The sequence below is a fragment of the Symphalangus syndactylus genome, chromosome 12 (genome assembly GCF_028878055.3).
Source record: "Symphalangus syndactylus isolate Jambi chromosome 12, NHGRI_mSymSyn1-v2.1_pri, whole genome shotgun sequence".
In the NCBI taxonomy this organism is placed as follows: Eukaryota; Metazoa; Chordata; class Mammalia; order Primates; family Hylobatidae; genus Symphalangus; species Symphalangus syndactylus.
In genome coordinates this window covers 77,850,194-77,871,175 of record NC_072441.2, presented here as the reverse complement: position 1 = coordinate 77,871,175, position 20,982 = coordinate 77,850,194, and the positions used below count along the sequence as shown (strand labels likewise).

Sequence of the window (20,982 nt, the reverse complement as noted above, 5' to 3'; positions counted from 1 at the left end):
TCGTGGGCCACTGCACATCTGTGCCTTGCAGGATCCTAGCATACCCAAAACTGTGCGGCTTGGAGCTTCTCTGCCCACTGAACAGGAAGTATGGGGTTCCTAACTATTCAAGATGAGCCACACAGAGAGGTCTTAAGCATGTCTCTGGACCTTGAACACAGGCCAGAAAGAGGCTTGAAGGTGAGGGCGGAGCCAAGAAAGGGTGGAAAGACAGGCCAACCCGCTCTCCCAAGGGTACCTTCTTCAGGACAGTGATTTACTCTAATTTAGTGATCAGTAAAGGAGAGGGTTGCATAGAGCAACGTCCGTACTTGAAAACATGAATTCCTACCTAGATGTGGAGTCCGAGTAAAATATCGGCATCAAAAAGAACTCTGGTTGGCTGGGCAAGGTGTCTCATGCCTGTAGTCCCAGCACTTTGAGAAGCCTAGGCAGGAGTTTGAGACCATTTTGGGCAAATGGCAAAACCCTGTCTCTGTGGTGGCACAACTGTGGTCCCAGCTACTCCAGAGGCTAACGTGGGAGAATCACTTGAGCCTGGGTGTTTGAGGCTGCAGTGAGCCACGATCACGCCACTGCACTCCAGCCTGAGTGACAGAGCAAGACCCTATCTTAAAACAATCAAAAACCTGTGATTTTTTTTCTCTGCATATTGCAAGGATGAGAACAAACAGTTCCAACTAAGATGGAAACGGTGCAGATGCGAAAGGTTTTAGGGGGAAACCTCTGGTGTTCTGTCAGGGACCACGGGCCTTTCTTGAAAGAAATTTCATCCAGGGTGTCTGGTTTCCTGCATGTGTCTCAGGCCTGCTGTTGGTGGCCCCAGGGGCCGAGTGCTTAGCCCCTTCTCAGCTTGGGTGCCTCCCCTTTTGCCTTCTCCCAGCAACCTGGTCCACTGCCATGGTTCCTGTGGCCATCTCTCCAGAGTTATGCCGTCACCTCGAAAAAGGGCATCTCTAGATCAGTTTTTTTCATTAAATTGGAATATGAATATATTTATTAGGATGCTCACAAAATAAATGAGACATTAATTAGCACTCTCCTCATATAATAAAGAATACATATGACCCACACTGTGGCAAGAAACAGGGATAAGGGCTATCAGAGCTGGGACTAAGTGGCCACTGAAGAAATCTCGATTCACCAGAGAGAAGTTGTTTCCTTGGATTCCATCATCTGTGCTCTAGCTACCAGCCAGGTCTCCACAACCTTCCCAGAATCCTTCATTCCAGCACCAGTTCATGTTCTTTGCCCTGGCCACTCCTGACTCTTTCAAGACCTGAGTCCACTTTCCCATGTCTCACTCACCCACCTCTGAAATCTTGCAGCACATCTCTTTGGTATGCTGCTGCCCTGCCGCCATCAGGGGCACAATTGTCAGGAGGAGGAAGAACATACATACCGAAAGCAAACAGCAGGGCTACATTAGTAAATGACACTTGGACATAAACCAAAGAACCTCACAGAAGACATGCTTCCTCCCAAAATGATACATAATTCCCTAGAAGTAAAGGAAACCCCTCGATCATTTTAACATGTATGAATGATTCTGTATGCCAGGCACAGGGGATATATAGTGGGTGGTGTTTACTTCCATTGTACCCTGCACACAGTAGAAAATTAGTGACTGGAAGACTGGAAGCTAGAACCAGGTCTGTATCCCCACTCCCATCAGGTTCTCCTGGCCCTTCCTGCCTTTGATGGTGCCACCACTCTACTTCCTCTGTTCTGAACATTTGTTCATTTTTCAATAGGGAGGTTAAGAGGATGAAGGATGGCAGAGAAAGGGTGGGCAGGGAGAAGGGGGAAAGCAACCCTGCAAAACAGAACAAAAACTATACAAAACCCCAGAAACCAGATTTAATACTATAATATTTTATAGCAATAGAAAGTAGCTGAAAATAACCTCAGGGGGAGGAGTCAGCAGAGATTGTGCAGCAAAGGCCACAGGTTTAGACGCCACAGGTTTAGACTAGGAGCCTTTCAATGGACTGCTGAATGGACTGGATCAGCTGTGAGCCTTCTTTGATGGTGTAGGAACAGGTGATGACAGGACTGGAGACCCCACAGGCCTACCACAGGGCCTGCCTGGAGTGCGCAAACATTCCAGGGAGGCCCAGCACATTCTTGTCTTCACACAGCAGTGGGAGTGCAGAATGCTCTCTTGCAGCGTGGTGTCTGCAGCCACTACAGTGAACTCACAGATGCCTCTGTTGAGGGTTTTGATGGCCTTATTGGCTCCTGTCTGAAGCTGCTGGTGGTTCCAGTGGCTCCGCACTTCTCAGGGAGCACAGCGGACTTCAGAGCCTCTAGATCAGTTTTGACTTGTGCATCTGGCAGGCTTCGTGGGCATTGCAGGCAAGTTCACCTTTTGGAGAAATCTTTGGAAGGCAAGAGGAATGAAAAGCCCTCACTAGTGTTTCCCTGGTGGTCTAGTGGCTAGGATTCGGCGCTTTCACCGCTGCCGCCCGGGTTCGATTCCCGGCCAGGGAATTTATGTTTTGTAAGGTCTCCAAAAGCAGGCTATCTTCCCTCTTGTTACTGGAACTTGCGATGTGCCCCAAGGCCCCCTGCAGGAGAGTTTCTGTAGTCTTGGGTGCCAGAAAGCTCTGGTGAAGAAGGGGAGATAATGGCGACCCTCTGCCTGTTTCTCATGCTCCTGACTGAAAACCTTGTTACCTACTCTTTTCTCCCTTGGGCACCCTAGCACTCCTGTTCTTTTCATATCTCCATTTCTCATACAGCAGTACTGACTTCAGAGGTCGACTAAGCAGCTTGCTCAAGGTTATACAGCCATGCATTGATCCACACCTGGGTGGGGCTCCTGCCCTATTTGCTGGGTTGTCATTACTGACAAAATGGGTTCTGCATCTGGTAATGGCTGCTTGCTGCTTTCAGAGTAACTGTCCCACAGATAACGACTATAAACTAGAAAAATTTATTTCCTTTATATATATATATATATATATATATATATACAATTTGAAGGTGCTGGAAGACTGAACAAAAGCAGGCAGACGTGGAAGAATGGCATGTAGTGAGTTTCCCATTTTGCAAACTTTCAGCAGAGCGCTGTTAACTGAAAAATCATACAATTTGTGAGGTTACAGAGGAAAATTTATTCTTATAAATGGTTACAGCATGTAAGGTGGTCATCCTGACAGGCTGGGAAATGCAGGAAGCCCAGAAGCAGGCACTTTGAAGGAGGGAGGGGCAAGACAGAAATTTAAGTTGAATGGGTTGGCTTAACATACATATTCAACAAGTTATAGGAGGATTCATGAATATTTATGAAGGGGGTCCTGATGCACGCTTATTGAACAAACATTCAAGTAATATACAACCTTGTTCACCTTCTTATGGATACTTAGCATTTAAATGCATTACAATTAGGCCCTATACACAAAGGTCTTTTCAGGACACAAAGGCACTCAAATGCACAGGTACTGTAAAACTGACAGAACCAGTCCATGGTCGCTGGTCTTCTCATCAGAAGAAAGTTACTGAAATCAATCTCTTGTCAGTCAAGGCTGTAGTTCTGGCTTGTGGAACAGCGGGGTTCGTATCTGCTGAGGGGTGAGCAGCAAGTGCTTCAACACTCCCTATTCTCAAGGCCAGTGCTTGTTTAGCTGCTAGAGAAAAAACCTTATGGCAGTTAGAACATAGTTTATTCTTTGCATGTACAGGGTGTGTGAGTTAATCCTTGCCTGGCGTGGTCCTAAGTCCTATTTATAATTTGGTGTCTTATTGCCATAAAGAGTCCGTTCTGTCAGTCTTATGATCTCTGTGATAACATTAATGTTGGTCGGTTTTGTCTAAACTGCAAAAGGGTGGGAATATAATGAGGCTTGTCTGGCCTCCTATTCCTTCTTGGCCTGGGACTCAGTTTATAAGGTTTGCGTAGGGTCCTGTTGGCCAACGGGGGGTCCATTTAGTCAGTTGGGGGACTTAGGATTTTATTTTTAGTTTATAGAACAAACTTTGCACCCCCTTACTTGGATTAGCTAAATTACAATACAAAACCAAACTGTCTTCCTAGATTAAAGGAACAGAGGACAAAGTTTTAGACAACCACAGCAGTTGGAACATCAAGGGGTTAGGTGGAATCTCAGAAAAGAAACAGCATAGTAGGGTGACTACAGCTACCAGCAGTATATTGTACATTTCAAAGGAGCTAAGAAGAGAGAATTTGAAATGTTCCCAACGCAAAGAAATGGTAAAATGTGTGAGATGATGGATATCCTAAACATCCTGATTTGATCATTATACATTGTAGGCACGTATCAAAATATCATATGTACTCCCATAAACATGTATAATTATTTTGTATCAATTAGAATATAAAACTTAAAAGAATAATAATAGTAAGCAAAGAGGGCAGGAGAGAACTTTTGGAGGTGGTAAATAGTTTTTTTTTTTTTTTTTTTTGAGATGGAGTCTCCCTTTGCTGCCCAGGTTGGAGTGCAGTGGTGCGATCTCAGCTCACTGCAACCTCCATCTCCCAGGTTCAAGTGATTCTCGTGTCTCAGCCTCCCGAGTAGTTGAAATTACAGGTGTGCACCACTATGCTGACCAATTTTTGTATTTTTGGTAGAGATGGTGTTTCACCATGTTGGGCAGGCTGGTATCAAACTCCTGACCTCAAGTGATCCACCAACCTGGGCCTCCCAAAGTGCTGGGATTATAGGTGTGAGCCACTGTGCCCAGCTGAATAGTTTTATTGTATACATTGTGGTGATGATTTTTTTTTTTTTTGAGACGGAGTCTCACTCTGTTGCCCAGGCTGGAGTGCAGTGGTGCGATCTCCGCTCACTGCAAGCTCTGCCTCCTGGGTTCACACCATTATCCTGCCTCGGCCTCCAAAGTAGCTGGGACTACAGGCGACCACCACCACGCCTGGCTAATTTTTTTTTTGCATGTTTTTAGTAGAGACGGGGTTTCACCGTGTTAGCCAGGATGGTCTCAATCTCCTGATCTCGTGATCCACCCGCCTTGGCCTCCCATAGTGCTGGGATTACAGGCGTGAGCCACTGTGCCCGGCCTGTGGTGATGATTTAATGTGTTTATACTTATTTCCAAACTCAGCAAGTTGTGTTCATTACATATGTACAGCTTTTAGTATACCAGGCATACATCAATAAATTGTTTTAAGAAAAAAATAAAGAAAATAAGAAAATATAGTTATTATAATTGTCCTGCGGTGAATAGATGCCAAATAGAGACAAATACAAAATCTAAGAAAACACAGAATATTTGTTGATAAATAGATTTGTACAATAATATTCATGCACAGCAGCCTTCTTCATAATAGTCCAAACTAGAAATAACCAAATTATCCATCAACTGTGGTGTATTCACATATTGGAATAACACTCACCAGTAACACCCAAATAAACTAAATACATATAAAAATATGGACACATTTCAAAGACGTGAAAAAAATGCATAACACAAAAAATTAATTTATGTGAATTTCAAGAAGAGAGCAACATAATCTACGGTGATAAACATCAGAATAGTGATTAACTAAGAGGAGAAGGGTGGGATTGCCTGGAAAGGGACTCTTGGACCTTTTAAAATTTTTTTTATTTTTTAAATTTGAAAAAAATTTTTATAGAGATGGGGGTCTTGCCATGTTGTCCAGGCTGGTCTCAAATTGCTGGGCTCAGTCAATCTTTCCATGTCAGCCTCCCAAGTGCTGGGATTACAAGCATGAGCTACCGTGTGTGACATCTACAGACCTTTTTGGGATGATGGAAATTTTCTATAACTTGATCTGGGTGATGAGTTCATTTGTCAATATTTAATAACCTGTCCTAGTTAATATATTTGAATTTTACACTGTGTGAATTACATTTCAATAGTTTGCTCTTTAGCATAAACATGGGGGGTGGGGGATGGAAGATGGAGACAAGCCAGTGTAGACCATGGCAAGGAGTTTGGATTTTATTTTAAACTCAGTAAAGGCTCATTTTCATTCCCCCACCCCCCACAAAATCCCTCCTAATATCTCAACCAGAAGAACAGCTATGACTACACAATTTCATTAGTGGAAAGTGCAGACAAGTCTCTTTGAGAAGAGGCATTTCACCTTGTGGGGTGGTTCAATGCAAGCCCAGACGTGAGGCACCTCCAAAGTTCCCAATGACCTAGTGCAGGTGTGTTTTTGATGGCCCTTGCTGTATCACGCTGGCAAGTCAGTGGTAAGCCTTGTCCTCTAGTCACAAATAAGGGTTGCAGCCATTGTGAGAAACAGTAAAAACCAGTTACGACCACACCACTGCATTAGTGGAAGCTACAATATGGCAGATTGAAAGGTGGCATTTTACCCTTTGGGATATTTTCTGCTCAATGGTGAGATATAGGGCATGTCCCAGGCCCTAGGTGTGTGCAGTGTGGGGTCTCCTTTTTGTCTGACTGCACTGCATTGCAGGAGTCAGTGGTAAACCCTGCTAAAGGACTCGGTCAGTGCACGGATTGAAAGCAAACCAAAAGACAGCTCAGTTTCTCCCCAAAAAGATGCCACACGCTGCCATTTTGGATTGAAATCGAGGTTCTGCATTCACAACACAAAGTGCCAATCACTATACCACTGTGGCACACCACAAACTTGCTGGCAGATGCTGAGTTTTCTTAATACTTTAGATGTAAAAATATTCACAATATTTTGTTCTTGTATCACTTGCTTTCTGACAGGTTGAGTGGTAAGAAGCACAAATTCCTATATTCTGTTCTTTCCAAAAATGTTTAGTTTGATCAGAATGCAGGATATTGAACAAGATAACTAGCCTATCCACTTCAAAAACTTAGCAACAAGAACAAAGAAATGGAAGGACAGTTCTAGGTAAGTAAAGTGCAATTGAGGAACTTTACTTGGAACCTGGGGAAGCAACATCAGTACCACAAGTCACTTCTCTCTCTCTCTCTTAAATAAATATTATATATACACTTACATATATATATTACATGTGTATACAATATATATAATACACACACACACACACACACATACACACACACACACACAGAGTTTAATTAAGCAAAGGATAATTCCTGAATCAGAAAGCTCCAGAACCAGAATAGGTTCAGAGAGGCTCCAGTGCTACTATGTGGTAGAAGAAGATTTATGGATGGAAAAGGGAAAGTGACTTACAGAAAACAGAAGTGAGGTACAAAAATAATCGGATTGGCTGCAGCTCTGAGTTTGTGTTATTTGAACCCAGTTTGAACAGTTGGCCACCTTTGATTGGCTAAAACTCAGTCATTGGCACAAGAGTGGGTTACAGGTTGTTTATACATCCAATTAGGTTATAGTTCACTACATATGGAGAAATCTTTAAAATATTGATAGAGGCAGCTTCCAGCTAATGATATGTATATATCTTTAAGATATTGATGCATATAAATATTATTAAATTAAAACATTTATGCATATGTAATGTGCATGTGTGTTATATATACACATACATACACACATGCACACACTATGTATGCATAAATATCTATATACATGCACATATATGTGTATAGATGTGACATGTTCTAAATAGAAAATTTTTATCTGGACTATATATTAGATAATATTATTGAATAAATGTTAATATCCTCAGGTTTGATAATTGAATTATATTATAATTATATAAGATAACGTCCTTAATCTCATGAAATACATGCTGAACAATTTAGGGATGAAGTGGAGTTTTTTTGGTCTGCACTTACTATGAAATATGAATGTGTGTGTAGGTGTGTGTAGACAGAGAAAAAAGGTAAAGCAATGTTAACTGTTGAACTTGGGTGAATGGTGTAGAGGTGTTCTCTTTTTTTTCAACTTTTCTGTAGGTTTGAAATCTTTCAAAGTAAATGATTGTGGAGGAAAATGTAAAACATGGGAGACTGTGAAGAGCTGGCTGAGTTCTAGGCTAAAATTTGGCTCTCTCTGTGTCTCGGCCTTGCAGGAGGGGGTGACAGATCTCAGTACCTCTCACCGCTAGAAGAAAGTGTAGGTTACCAGTCTGGTGTACAAACCTATCTAAAGGATCCCCTCCTGTTACCTAGGATATGGGCGAAGTGTCTTCTTAGTCCTTCTTACATGAATCAGCCTTCTAGCCTGGAAGTCTGGTAGGTAAGTTTGAGACTAATTTGTATGTTTCAAAGCTTCTGAAGCAGATGTCCCACTTTTACATTGGATTGCAAAAGACAAGTCAATGTGTATGAAGAATTTATTTTCAGAAAAAGAAATCCAAAGGAGAGTAAGTTATTTGAAACCTAACAGTCCCATTGGGGTATATTGTTTTTACTTGTTGGCCCTTCAGAAATCTCAAGGGTGGGAATTTGGCCTATACAGGAAGATTTTTCCAGATCAGGAGTAAACAGCAAACTTTCAAGATCACTTTTTGGCAGAGATTCTACTGAGGTAGGAAAGTGGCAGGACTTATTTTGCGGTTGTGGCCCGGTTGATCAGAGCAGGATCTAGTCCAAACAGGGTGCAGTAAAGAAGCTGACTAAAACCAGCAGATGGAGACAAAAGCTATCTCTAGTTGCCCTCACTGCTCATTAGCATAAAGACACTCCTACCAGTGCTATGACAGTTTATAAATGCCACGTTAACATGCCATGGCAATGGCCAGGAAGTTACCTTATATGGTTCTGGAAACTCCTCATCCTTTTTCCAGAAAGTTCTGAATAACCCACCTCCTAATTAGCATCTAATTAAAAGTGGGTATAAATACAGCTAGCTAGCAACCCACACACTGCCCATGGGTTAGCCCTGCTCCACAAGAAGCAGTACCAGTTTAACAAAAGTTGCTTTCTTTCACCGCCGAGTTGCCCTTGAATTCTTACCTGGGCAAAGCCAAGAACTCTCCTGGGCTAAGCCGCAATTTTGGGGTTGTCCTTCCTTGCATCATCTGGTGACCACAAAGAGAAGACAAGATGGGACGGGACATGACATGACACAGAACAGGACAGGACAGAGTCAAGAACTGTTTAAGGCAGGACACTTGGTTGTGAAAAGTCCCTTACTGTGTTGACCCTGAGATGCCAAAGTCACATTGTTCAGTGGCCCCTAACTTGGCCTTTGGGGTTCACTATTGGCTACCCCCTGGAGTTTCAGCATTTGGTGTGGGGACCCTCACTGGCTGATACTTGAGTATTCTGGGTTTTTGGCATTTTGTTGTGGTAAGCGTTCCACTGTCACTGTTGGCCTCCCCCGGATGCTCTGGGGTTTTCAGCATTGACATTCCCTATAGACTGTGGATTAGAGCGCCTCCCCTGGAGGAGTGTTGATGTCATCTTCTCTGCCCTTAAATGAAAAGATTACAACTTGCCATAACAGCCAGTTGCGGGCCCCCTCCTAAGTGACTTTGCTCAAGCCCATATTGAACTCTTGGTCACAGGGACCAGGGGTTCCTGGACCCCTGGCCCAAGTGACAACTACCCATAGTGGCAGACAAGCAGCAGCCACCCAAACATTTTGCCCAAATATTTTTCTTCAGTCTCTGTGGCTGCTAGGTAGATTTACTGGCACCTCAGTGGACAACGCTGTTCATGCCTTCCCTTCCTCCTTTCCATGATCACCTTGTTTCTTTTAACCCCTTTGCCCAAACTAAAATGCTTTTTTCACTCTGTGGAATTCAGACCCATCATTTTACTTCGCATTCATATTTCATAATCTACTTTCATAACACTTTGCTAACTGTACTTACATCTTCTCTGCAGGAGGTGGGAATTTGAAAGAGAAAGTAACAGAGCTTTTGCTAGACTTAGAAAAACTTCTGGGTGTAGTAGAGATCCTTGTTAGACATGGGGACAACGGCGAGCATCTCAAAGGACTCACCACTAGGGTGTCTTTAAGGCAATTGGAGCAAATTCAAATGAGATGGCTCAAAGAAAAAGAAACACATTTTCTTGGGAGAACAAGAAATTTGGCCTGAAACTGGTTCTTTACATTATCATACTATTTTACAATTGGACTTATTCAGTAAAAATGAAGGAAAATGGGGAGAAATTCCTTATGTGCAGGCTTCTATGGCCCTCTACCAGATTCTGACTTAAGAGTCAACTGCAGGATGTGTCTGGCCCATGTTACTTCCAGACACCAAGAAACTGCGTGGGATATCCTCGATGCTCCGTTCCTAACGGCACCCCCTGGAAGGCCGATGCCCTCCCCAGGGTCTTCTCAGTCCCCCAGTTCTGCGAGGGGTCCTGCCAGTTCACCAGTGCAGGATTCCACCTCAATGTCATCAGGAAACCCTCCCTTTTATTTAGCTAGCTCCAGCCTGCATCCCCCACTGCCCAAGGAGGTAAGCCCAACCAGTACCACCAGGAGTGGAGCTCTTATCAGTCCCTGAAATTGGATCTGTGTCCATTGCAGGAGGTAGCTAGCAGAGATAGGGGAACAATCAGAGTATATGTGCCATTTCCTATGTCCAAATTGGCTTTCTTCAAGGAGAAATTTAGCTGGTTTTTGAAGGATCCAGGGAAGTTTATAGAGGAGTTTGTTAGGTTGATCGTATCCTTTGATTTAACTTGGCACAACTTGCAAATATTGTCCACTTGCTGTATTATAGAGGAGAAGAGAGGGATTCTGGGTACTGGCCTGTGAATATGCAGATAGGGTAGCTGCTCATATCCAACGCCATGCCATTTATGTAGGGGGAGATGCAGTTCCACATAGAGACCCTCAGTGGGATTACCAGAAGGGTTCTCAAGAACTTGAACATGGAAATCACATGCTAACTTGTTTAATAGAAAGTATGAAAAGGTGTGTGATTAAACCAGTTAATTATGACAAGGATAGAGAAGTAACTCAGTGGAAGGATGAAAATCCCATTCTGTTTTAGGGCTTCTTGGTTGAGGCACTCAGGAAATATACTAATGTAGACCCAGACACCCCGGAAGGGCGGGCTCTTCTGGGCATGCATTTTATTACTCAATCTACCCTTGACATTAGGAGGAAGTTACAAAAGGCAGGAATGGGATCCCAAATTCCATGAGCCAGCTCTTAAACATGACTTTTGGAGTTTACAACAATAGGGACAGGGCAGAGGAAGAGGAGAAAACCAAAAGAAATAGCCAAAAAGTGCAATTGTTTGCAGCTGCTTTCAGCCCCCTACTGCTTTTGAGCTGCCCATCCTGAGAAAGTGTTGCAAGAGTGGCTTTGGGATGCCCAGACAAAAGCCAGCTCGTCATCCCCTGCGCCGGAATCAGTGTGCCTTCTGTAAGCAAGAGGGCCACTGGAGGAAAGACTGCCTCAGTCTTCAAAGGGAGTCTGAGCTTCCTGGACCCCTAATGGCTAAGAGAACAGAGGACTGACAGGGCCCAAGGTTCCCTACAGCTTCCACCAGACACCTTATCATCTCTACAGAAGAGCCTCAGGTAATTCTTGACATGGCGGGTAAAAATATTGAGTTACTGGATATGGGAGCTGCCTTCTCAGTTCTGATCTAGTCCTTGGGGCCGCTGTCTTCCCACTCCTGTACTGTAATGAGGATTGATAACCAGCTAAAAGCTAGGAGATTCACCCATTCCTTTAGTTGCACTGTGGGGAACCATATGTTTTCCCACAAATTTTTGCTTAGTCTTGAGAGCCTTATTCCTTTACTGGGAAGAGACTTACTTTCCCAATAATAGGCTGCAGTTCAATTTGGAGCACCTCAAGAGAAGGCCACAGGCTGGGAAGGGACACCTCTCCTAGCTCTAAGTTCATGTCTTAACACAGATAAAGAAAAGACGTTCTTTCCATCACATATTACTTCTCAAGTAGACCTGTCTGCTTGTGTAATGGTAGTTCCTGGAAGAACTGTAAATGTTCTCCCAGTCCAGGTTATTTTGAAACCCAGTGTTAATTATCTATGGGAAAAACAATATCCTTTTAGGTGTGGTGGCTCATGCCTGTAATCTCAGCACTTTCGGAGGCCAAGGCGGGCGTATCACCTGAAGCTAGGAGTTTGAGACCAGCCTGGCCAACAAGGCAAAACTCCATCTCTACTAAAAACACACAAATTAGCTAGGTATGGTGGTGCACATCTGTAATCCCTAAACTACTCAGAAGGCTGTGGCAGGAGAATTGCTTGAACCCGGAAGGCAGAGGTAGCAGTGAGCCTTGTGCCACTGCACTCCAGCCTGAATGACAAAAAAAAAAAAAAAAAAAAAAAAAAAAATCCAGTATCCTTTTAGATCTTTGGCTCCGACGGGCGTCCATCCCCTGATAATGAAGAATGGATTATTACAATCCTATCAGTCCCAATGTAACACCCCCATTTTTCCTGTTAATAAGCCTAACGGGGAATATAGATTTGTTCAGGCAGTAGTTGAGGCAGTAGTACATGAGGCAGTAGTTCCAGTCACCCAATAGTTCCTAATCTTTATACAATAATAACCCAAGTCCCTGAAGATGCTCATTGGTTCATAGTATTCAATTTAAAAGATGTTTTCTTTTACATACCTTTACACCCAGACACCCAATACATTTTTGCATTTGAATGGGCTAATCCAGACACTCATGCTGCATCTCAGCTTACCTGGACTGTCTTGTCCCCAAGGTTTTAGGACAATCCCCATCTGTTTGGCAATGCATTGGCAAAAGAGGTAAGGGAACTATAGTTAATTAATGGATCCCTCTTACCATATGTGTATCACCTATTAGTTTCCAGCCCTACTAGGGGAAGACTCTGAGAAACATACAATTCAAGTCCTTAATTTTGAAACAAAACAAGGGTATCAGGTGTCCCCCCAAAGGCCCAAATTTCTGTCCAAAGGGTCATGCATTTGGGACACATGCTCACTCCTGGGACCAGGATCTTGACCCAGGGATGAAAAGAGACCATCCTGGCACTCCAGGTCCCTCAAATTAAGAAGACTTTTTGAGAATAGCTGGATTTTGCTGGGTTTGGATTCCCAGGTTTGGGCTCATAGCAAAACCACTCTATGAACCTCCAAAAGGGAGTGGTCACAAGCCTTCGGATTGCAATGAACCTGTCAAAAGGCATTCTTAGCCTTAAAAGAAAAGCCAGGGACAGCCCCTGCTTCAGGACTCTCGAACTTAGAAAAACCTTTCATCCTCTATGTGGATGAATAACAACGGACAGCTTTGGATGTTCTAACTCGAAGGCTCAGGAATTACCTCGGACCAGTGGCTTATTTCTCTAAACAGCTAGACCAGGTGGCAGCTGAGTGACCAGGAAGCTTGAGATCTGTGGCTACCATCACTCTATTGGTAGAAGAAGCCAGTAAGCTTACCTTGTGACAAAAATTAGATGCCATACCATCCCCGCCCCCCGCCACCCCATGAAGTACAGTACACAGGGTCCTAGAGGCAAAAGTACACCAATGGCTAACAGGGGGCCAGTTACTTAAATATCAGGCTCTTCTGCTTGACACCCCAGATGTTACCCTTAAAGTATGCTGATTTTTAAACCCTGCTATTCTGTTGCTGGACCTCACGTCCCGAGAAACAGATCCCCAACTCATTGACTCCTGGGTGGAAACCATGGAAGAGATCTACTCTAGAAGGCCCAGCCTTGAAGACAAGCTCTTGTCTAACCCCAGTGTTGAGTGGTTTAGAGATGGAAATAGCTTTATTCATGAGGGTGTAAGAAAGGAAGGTTAGCTAACAAGAAGTCATTGAGGCCAAGGGCTTACCTTCTCAGACTTCTGCTCAAAAAGCAGAATTAGCTGCCCTTATCAGGGCCTTCCAACTGTGAAAAGACTTAAGGCTGGGTGTGGTGGCTCACGCCTGTAATCCCAGCACTTTGGCAGGCCGAGGTGGGTGGTGGGTGGATCACCTGAGGTTGGGAGTTCGAGACCAGCCTGGCCAACATAGCAAAATCCCGTCTCTACTAAAAATACAAAAATTATCCGGCTATGGTGGTGGGTGCCTGTAATCACAGCTACATGGGAGGCTGGGGCCTGAGAATCACTTGAACCTGAGAGGCAGAGTTTGCAGTGAGCCAAGATCATGCCACTGCACTCCAGCCTGGGCGACAGAGCAAGACTCCATTTCAAAAAAAGAAAAAAAAAACCCTCAAGAGACAATGAGTTTACTGACTCTAAATATGGGTTCCTTTTGCTTCATGCTCATGCAGCCATAGGGAAGGAAAGGGGAATATCATGAGCCAAGAGATGCCCCATACAACTTTACTCAGATCTTGGAACTTTTAGATGCTGTCCAACTCCCAAAGAAATAACAAGTATTCACTGCAGGGGACACCAGAAGGGAGACGGTTTTCTTATTAGAGGAAATTCCCTGGTGGAAAGAGCAGCTAAGGCCACAGCTAAGGAAACCCTGGTATTTCAGGCTGCTGCGCTACTACCAGGTCATCCATGTTAGTGGCACCATACTATACCCCTAAGGAAATTAAAGGGACTGAGTAAAAGGCTTCCAGTGAGACCCCTCTTGATGGTTGCTAGAAAATAAGAAACTCTATTCCTGAAGCTGACAAATGGGAAATAATTAAACATTTTCATGGTTCCTCACATTTGGGACAGGATTTTCCATTCAAATTAGTTTCCTAAATATTCTTGGGGAAGGGACTGTTCCAAACTATAAAAAGATTTACCAACCAGGAAGCCACCTCATACCCCGATCCCCGCTTAAACTTGTACAACACCACGGAACATACCATGGCGAAGACTGGCAGACAGATTTAACCCAGATGCCACCTTACAGGAACTACAATATTTGCTAGTGTTTATAGACACTTTCACCAGGTGGCTAGAAGCTTTCCCCACAAATACAAGAAAAGTATTGGAAGTGTCTAAATTCTTACTTAAAGAAATCATCCCAAGATTTGGATTACCAAAAGGTTTGCAAGGTGATAACTGACCTCTCTTCCCAGCTAAGGTGACCCAGTGGGGTAATGCTTCAGCCTTAGGCATTACCTATCTTCACTCCTCATGGAGATCTCAATCTCCAGATAACATAGAAAGCCAGTCATGACATTAGCAAAACTCTTTCAGGGGACCTCAGAGGCCTGAGTTTTTCTCCTACTCATAGCCCTTTTGCATGTGAGGATGGCTCCAAAGGGAACTTTAAAGCTTAGTCCATTTGAAATGACTTATGGAAGGCCCCCCCCACTTTTTTAACTTGATCAACACCACAGTTTATTTGTAAACGTGTCATATGTGTCAATAATCAAATTGACAACACTTTATAGATTTCATTGTATAATATTAACATCCTAACAGAAAACGATCCACTATACTCATTTACAGTTTGGTATTTTAAAATCCTTAAATACAAATTGTATTTGAAACACTGAACATAAAAAAGAAACATGAATGGCAGAGAAAACTGAAAACATCAAGTAAAAGAAACCAATATTCCACCCCCCCAAAAAATATAAAATCATCTGATTACATACTTTAACAAAGAAATAAAGGAAATCAGATGATCATATTTTTAAGTGATATAAAGTTGCATTTCTTCAAACCCATTTTAGATGTGAAATTGTACCATATTAAATTCTATGTCTTTTTTTGGTATTTGTTCTTTTTTTCCTCTTGGTTTCTAAAGAATGTTTTCCAGGGTTTAAACTACATTAAGGAAGTGGGGAAAGAAAGGAAGGAATGTAGTAAAAAGCTAAATTAAATTAACTATTTGGAAAATAATTGGATATAAAGTTTTCATGAATCCTCTTTGGCAAGTAACAAAGTCTGCATTTTAAATTTACCTTTTTGTTGAAATGGATCAATACTTGTAAGATTTAAGAGATTACATGAGCTAATGTATAAGTAAAACGAAGCCAAATTCACAAAGCAAAGCGCAAACATCAACTTTTCACATTTTGCTAAAAGCTCTAAAAATGCACTCTCCCTCCTTGAGAGTACGAGAGGTCTTCAGCTCAGAATCAGATGATTACTCTTGCCTCATTCAACACAAGAAACCAGAGGGGACCCCATGGTTTTCCAGTACTTTCCCTAAAATTCATGATCACTATTAGGTTTTATTTCTTCCTCCTTTATCTCTCAAAAGAAATATAGCAGCAAATCACTCCCATATTTTAAGCTTTAAATTCACCAACAACTGGACTCACTGCCAACAACTACAAATGTTCAATTCTTTATTAGTGTACATGTCATTACAGTTAGTTTAGATGGTTAATACAGGAATAAAGAAAATAACTACAGTTCATTCAAACAAAGGAAATTAAAATGAGATTAAATAGCTCTGATTAAAAAATACAACTTTCAGCTGAAAAACTGTAAAAGTTACATACGTACATACCTAATGGCACTAGGAATGTACAATATCAATAATTGGAAAAATAAGTGAGTGACTCACAGTCATAAGAAATTATTTAATATTAGTATTTTTCTTTTATAGACAAACATAACATACACATGGTTTCTACCTTCTATAAGGCAAAGTAGAAAACTAACCGTTACTGCATTTACCTCAAACACAGCACTGACTGTGCCACAGATAACATGGTCCAAAATATTCAATTCTATAGATAGGCCATGGTATTGAATGTAGGGTTAAGTTTTAGGAAAGGCATATATTTCCAGAAGTAAGTATGTTAAATACACAAATGTCTATAAATAACAAAAAGTTATCAGCAAAAACGCTTAGGTTATAACATTCTCAAACTTTCTAACATTTTAAGTGTTTTAGATATATGTTGTCTGACCAGTTTGTTTGGTTACAGTTTTAAACTAGCAAACCATTACCCTATAAGAGGAGCTAAACTGAACTGTAACACTACACAAACTTCCCAAGGAAGGTAACTTGAAAAGTCTAAAAAGTGATTCCAATTATTCTAATTAACATTTGACATGCTAAAAGAATCGATGACTCAAGAAACACTTTGAAGTAATTCCATTTTTCTTTATCATTTTCTAAAAAAGTATTTACTTAAATTTAAGATCCAGATGGCTTAAGAGTATGTCTTCAAAGTAGGTTTATCACTAAAGCATTCTGATCCAAAGACATAGTCTTAATGCTTCTAATATGTAATTCTAACCTAAAATCACAGTCCTTGGTTTGAAAACATCAAAGGTAAGAAACAAAAAAATAAATCAGGGTGAAAATGTGCAGCAGCTATAACCACAAGAGTGGAAAATAAATTCTATTTTTTCCATAAAGACTCTATGAAAATATAAAGCCCAAAGTCAGTGACAACAGAAGTCCACATATAAATGGTGTTTAACAATAGAAAGTTTTCTAAAGCTTCTCATGAGATGTCAATGAATAGTCATAATCTGAGTTAAGACCTCATAAATCAAGGTTAAGTTATACAGAACTATGCTGATTTACATACCTTCTACAATGTCCAACTGACATACATAATTTAGACACCCATAGGAATTCATAATGCCCTATCATATCATCTCTCATTATAGTTTTACTACTTTAAGTACCAAGAAGCCTTTTCAGAGGAAGAGTTCCATCTTTTCCCTTGATCCCCCAAAGTATAGGTAACAAAATATAAAATTAAACAAGATTATGTTTGATAAACTAACATATAAAATTACCATTGCAATTTTCATAGTGATTGCTTATAAACATAATAGTCATCATAAAACCTATAAAGTATATACGTAGTTTTATAAAAGAAATGTAGATTGTCTCAAAGTAAAAAATACAGTGTTGGCTGCTAAAAAGCACTCTGTTGCAATAAGATGTGCAATAATGAGCAAAACTTCAGAAAACATGAATATGTTCCCCAAACTTTTAATATTAGTTAAGCAAGAATTGCTCTGCAGCAGCAGGATGCTTTTTAGTGGCTGACACTATAAAGCTAACGTTAAGAAAGAAAAAAGGCAGAACGTGTGAGCAACAAACAGTGTAACCAAATTATTGCAAATGGAGATTAGCAATAAGAAGTGAGGAAGGTGACCGTCTACTCCCTTCTGATAAGACACCATCTTTAAATATTAAGTTTTTTGCAGGACGTGGAACACCCATGTCAGCATACGATGACTGTGACAGCAAGCTTGAAAAACTGGGCTCTGTGTGAATATCCAACGTTGAAGCACCTTCCTGGAATGAGTGAACAAAGTTAAGGACTTGCAGAGAGAGTTTTCTACTGGAATGTAAGAGGTTTTGAAGGCTCTCTTTTCTGCAAAGGCCATGTGTAGCAATTTTCCTACAAACTTTCTGGTTTAATTTGGAACTGAACAGTGGAATTCCAAAGCACAGCTCGAGAGGAACCCAATCTGCTTCTGTTGTGGCACCAGAGGTTTGCTTTGTTGCTGAATCTACAGTTGCTTCCTCAATGACCATTTGAAATGACTCTGTACTCCCATTTACATCTGAGCCAGAAGCCAAATCAGGTTCTCCTCTCTCATTAGAAGCATCACTGAGTTTTCTATTTGCAAGTTGGCTGGAAGCATTCAACATGGTGACATATGCGCAGAGATGTTGTAAGTCCACTCTGTTCCTTAGTATCTGCAATGCTTTATGAACACCCATATTGACAAGAGTGAACTCTCCTTGTAGTTCTGTTTCATCAAATGGAAATGGGATATGGACAGTTTCTCCTATCCCATGCAGACCATGCCCCTGAATTAAAACTGCAGAATGTGTTAAAGCATCATTCAACATTGTGAGCACATTTGAGGTAGGAACTACTCCAGGATCATGACCCCAAGATTTTATTAGTGATCGATCATAACTCTGAAACATATCTGGCAGTTTTCGAGGTCTTGTACCTTTGGACAATAAAAGGGATGGTGGTCCTTGTCCAGTGATATGATAAATGTACAGTTTAAACCAGATAGAGTTGACTTCTGGGATAGCTGGTCCAATATGCTGAGGGGTGCAGCTGCTGACAGGCCGGATTTCATTGGTGAGGGGAGCCATGGAAACAAGCAGCATGTAATTTTTGTTTAGAACTCTGCTGCAAGTTGCAGGGTCCAGACCAAGAAGGCTTTCACAGCATAAGAGATCCAGGGGAAAACCATAATTGGATTGGTCTGGCTGTGCAGTTTGCGCAACTAGATCTTTGTTATGACGCAGAAACAGTATTGTGTTTCTCAGAGTAAGTGCATGATCAAAATATCTCTGTGCTTCTCCTTCACGAGTGCTTTGAACTGGTGAAAGATTTCCCATCATTAAGAAGGCAGTAAGAGTGGAGTCAAACGGGAATGCGATGAGCTTCGTGTGTCCTGTAGACAGACTCAGGCTGCTTACACTGGCTGTGTCAGCTGAATCTTCTTGACTATTTGTATCAGTGTCAGTTGCCGATGAAACTTCTTGTACAGGCCTCCTACTTTCCCCTCCATCCCATGACAAGAGCATCTTCTGTGGAACTAAAGTATTCTTTAATCCGTTTACAGATGGAACATTCTTCCATGATGAATGAAGTTGATCCAAATTTATTACTTGTCCCTTCTTACGGGCAAAGCCCAATAGGCAATACATTGAAACAGCATTCTTAACCAGGGATAAGTCAATCTCAAGGACATTTGCAAGCTCTGCCACATTTGTGTGCTCATCTATTGAAACAAATATCTTAAAGAGTAGAGTTTCAAAATAATCAAAACAAGCACTCGATTCATTACAATACCTTCAAGACGTGGAACTGCTATACAACTGTCATCAGACATTGGTACATCCAGATAAATAAATCATTTGTTATACAAACTATGTACTACATTGTAATCTAGTGATCCAGAGAGTTGAGGGCCTGAATCGATGATCTTATCAATAGCACATTTCTCAGGCAAAGTGCATATCTTGATGTCATCTTCTGTGATATACCCAGCCTGCACCACCCACCACGCCTCTATGGCAATTTCCACTGGCTTTATTGGTAGAAGATTACGGGTTGTTTTCCTTCTGAATAGTTTTTTTGATGATCTACACTGATTCATAAGATCAATATACTGGTTTCTTCCTATGCCAAGAAGCCTTAGACAGTCAGCAGAGTAAAATTGGGCAATGAATCATAACTTTTCTCACTGTTCATAATATCCTCCATAATCCCAGTGTAATATGAAAATGGTGTTATCCTCAAGCCCTTCACCATAATATCCGATAGACGGTAAGGGTACAGCACAAGATGATCTCGGCTGTACTTTAGCGGTTCCTCATAGTATCTGCGTTCATCTTTCTTGACATGTTTAAGGTATTTCTGTATCGTAACTGATTGCAGATACTGTACAGGACAACCTGATTTTTATATTCTTTCTGTGAATTTCCAAGACGACTGGGATTTTCTTCCTCCTCTGCCACTCTGAACAGCAAGACCAATACTTCCTGTATTTCCTCCTCCTCAGCTTACTTGATGTGAAGACAAAGATGAAGACCTCCATGATGAGCCATCTCCACTTAATGACTGCCTCACGTTGGCCGGCAACTTGTTCCAGGGGTAGTTGTGCCGGATGTGGAACTCCAGGTCTATGTTCATGATGCCGCGGCCAGGGCCGGCGGCGGGGGCCGCGACTGCGACCCACACTACGCCTCCCGCCTGCCGGCCCGCAGCCCGTCAGCGGAAGGCCCAGGCTGCCCCATGGCCTGGGCTGCCGACAGTTAAGCGCGGCCCGGGCCAACCGAGCACTGGGTCGCCTGAGCAGCTCGGAAGGCCCTTTTTAACTTTAGACCTTCTGTTTGATGAAGAGACACATAGATTATCAACTTAGGCCAGGTTCAAAAGGCCCTTCGATCACATGGAAATGAAACCGTAACCTCCCACAAGGAAAAGGATTAACTCCCCCATTCAACCAGGAGACTTACTCTTACTAAAAACTTAGAAAGAAGGATCCCCCAAGAATCAATTACAACCAAAATGGAAAGGGCCCCTATCAGGCATTATTAGGCACTCCCACTGCTGTTAAACTCCAAAGTTAATTTTTTTTCTTTTTTAGATGAAGTCTTGCTCTGTCGCCTAGGCTGGAGTGCAATGGCTCAATCTTGGCTCACTGCAACCTCCACCTTCTGGGTTCAAGCAATCCTCCTGCCTCAGCCTCCTGAGGAGCTGGGATTACAGGCATGTGCCACCATGCTTGGCTAATTTTTTTTTTTTTTTGTATTTTTAG

The 20,982-nt window shown here is 42.0% G+C and overlaps 1 protein-coding gene and 1 non-coding gene across 2 annotated transcripts; one reads left to right on the top strand and one right to left on the bottom strand.

Annotated features, from left to right (window-relative positions):
- Positions 1-2,421: 2,421 nt before the first annotated feature.
- TRNAE-UUC (transfer RNA glutamic acid (anticodon UUC)) lies at positions 2,422-2,493 on the top strand. Its single transcript has one exon. It is a non-coding gene; the product is annotated as a tRNA-Glu (tRNA).
- Positions 2,494-17,755: 15,262 nt separating this feature from the next.
- LOC134731315 (protein FAM91A1-like) lies at positions 17,756-20,434 on the bottom strand. Its single transcript, XM_063626061.1, is given in 5 exon segments — positions 17,756-19,486; positions 19,489-19,871; positions 19,874-20,074; positions 20,077-20,153; positions 20,284-20,434. Coding segments are annotated over 5 exon segments (2,421 nt in total). The 5' UTR covers positions 20,355-20,434; the 3' UTR covers positions 17,756-17,797.
- Between the last annotated feature and the right edge of the window lie 548 nt (positions 20,435-20,982).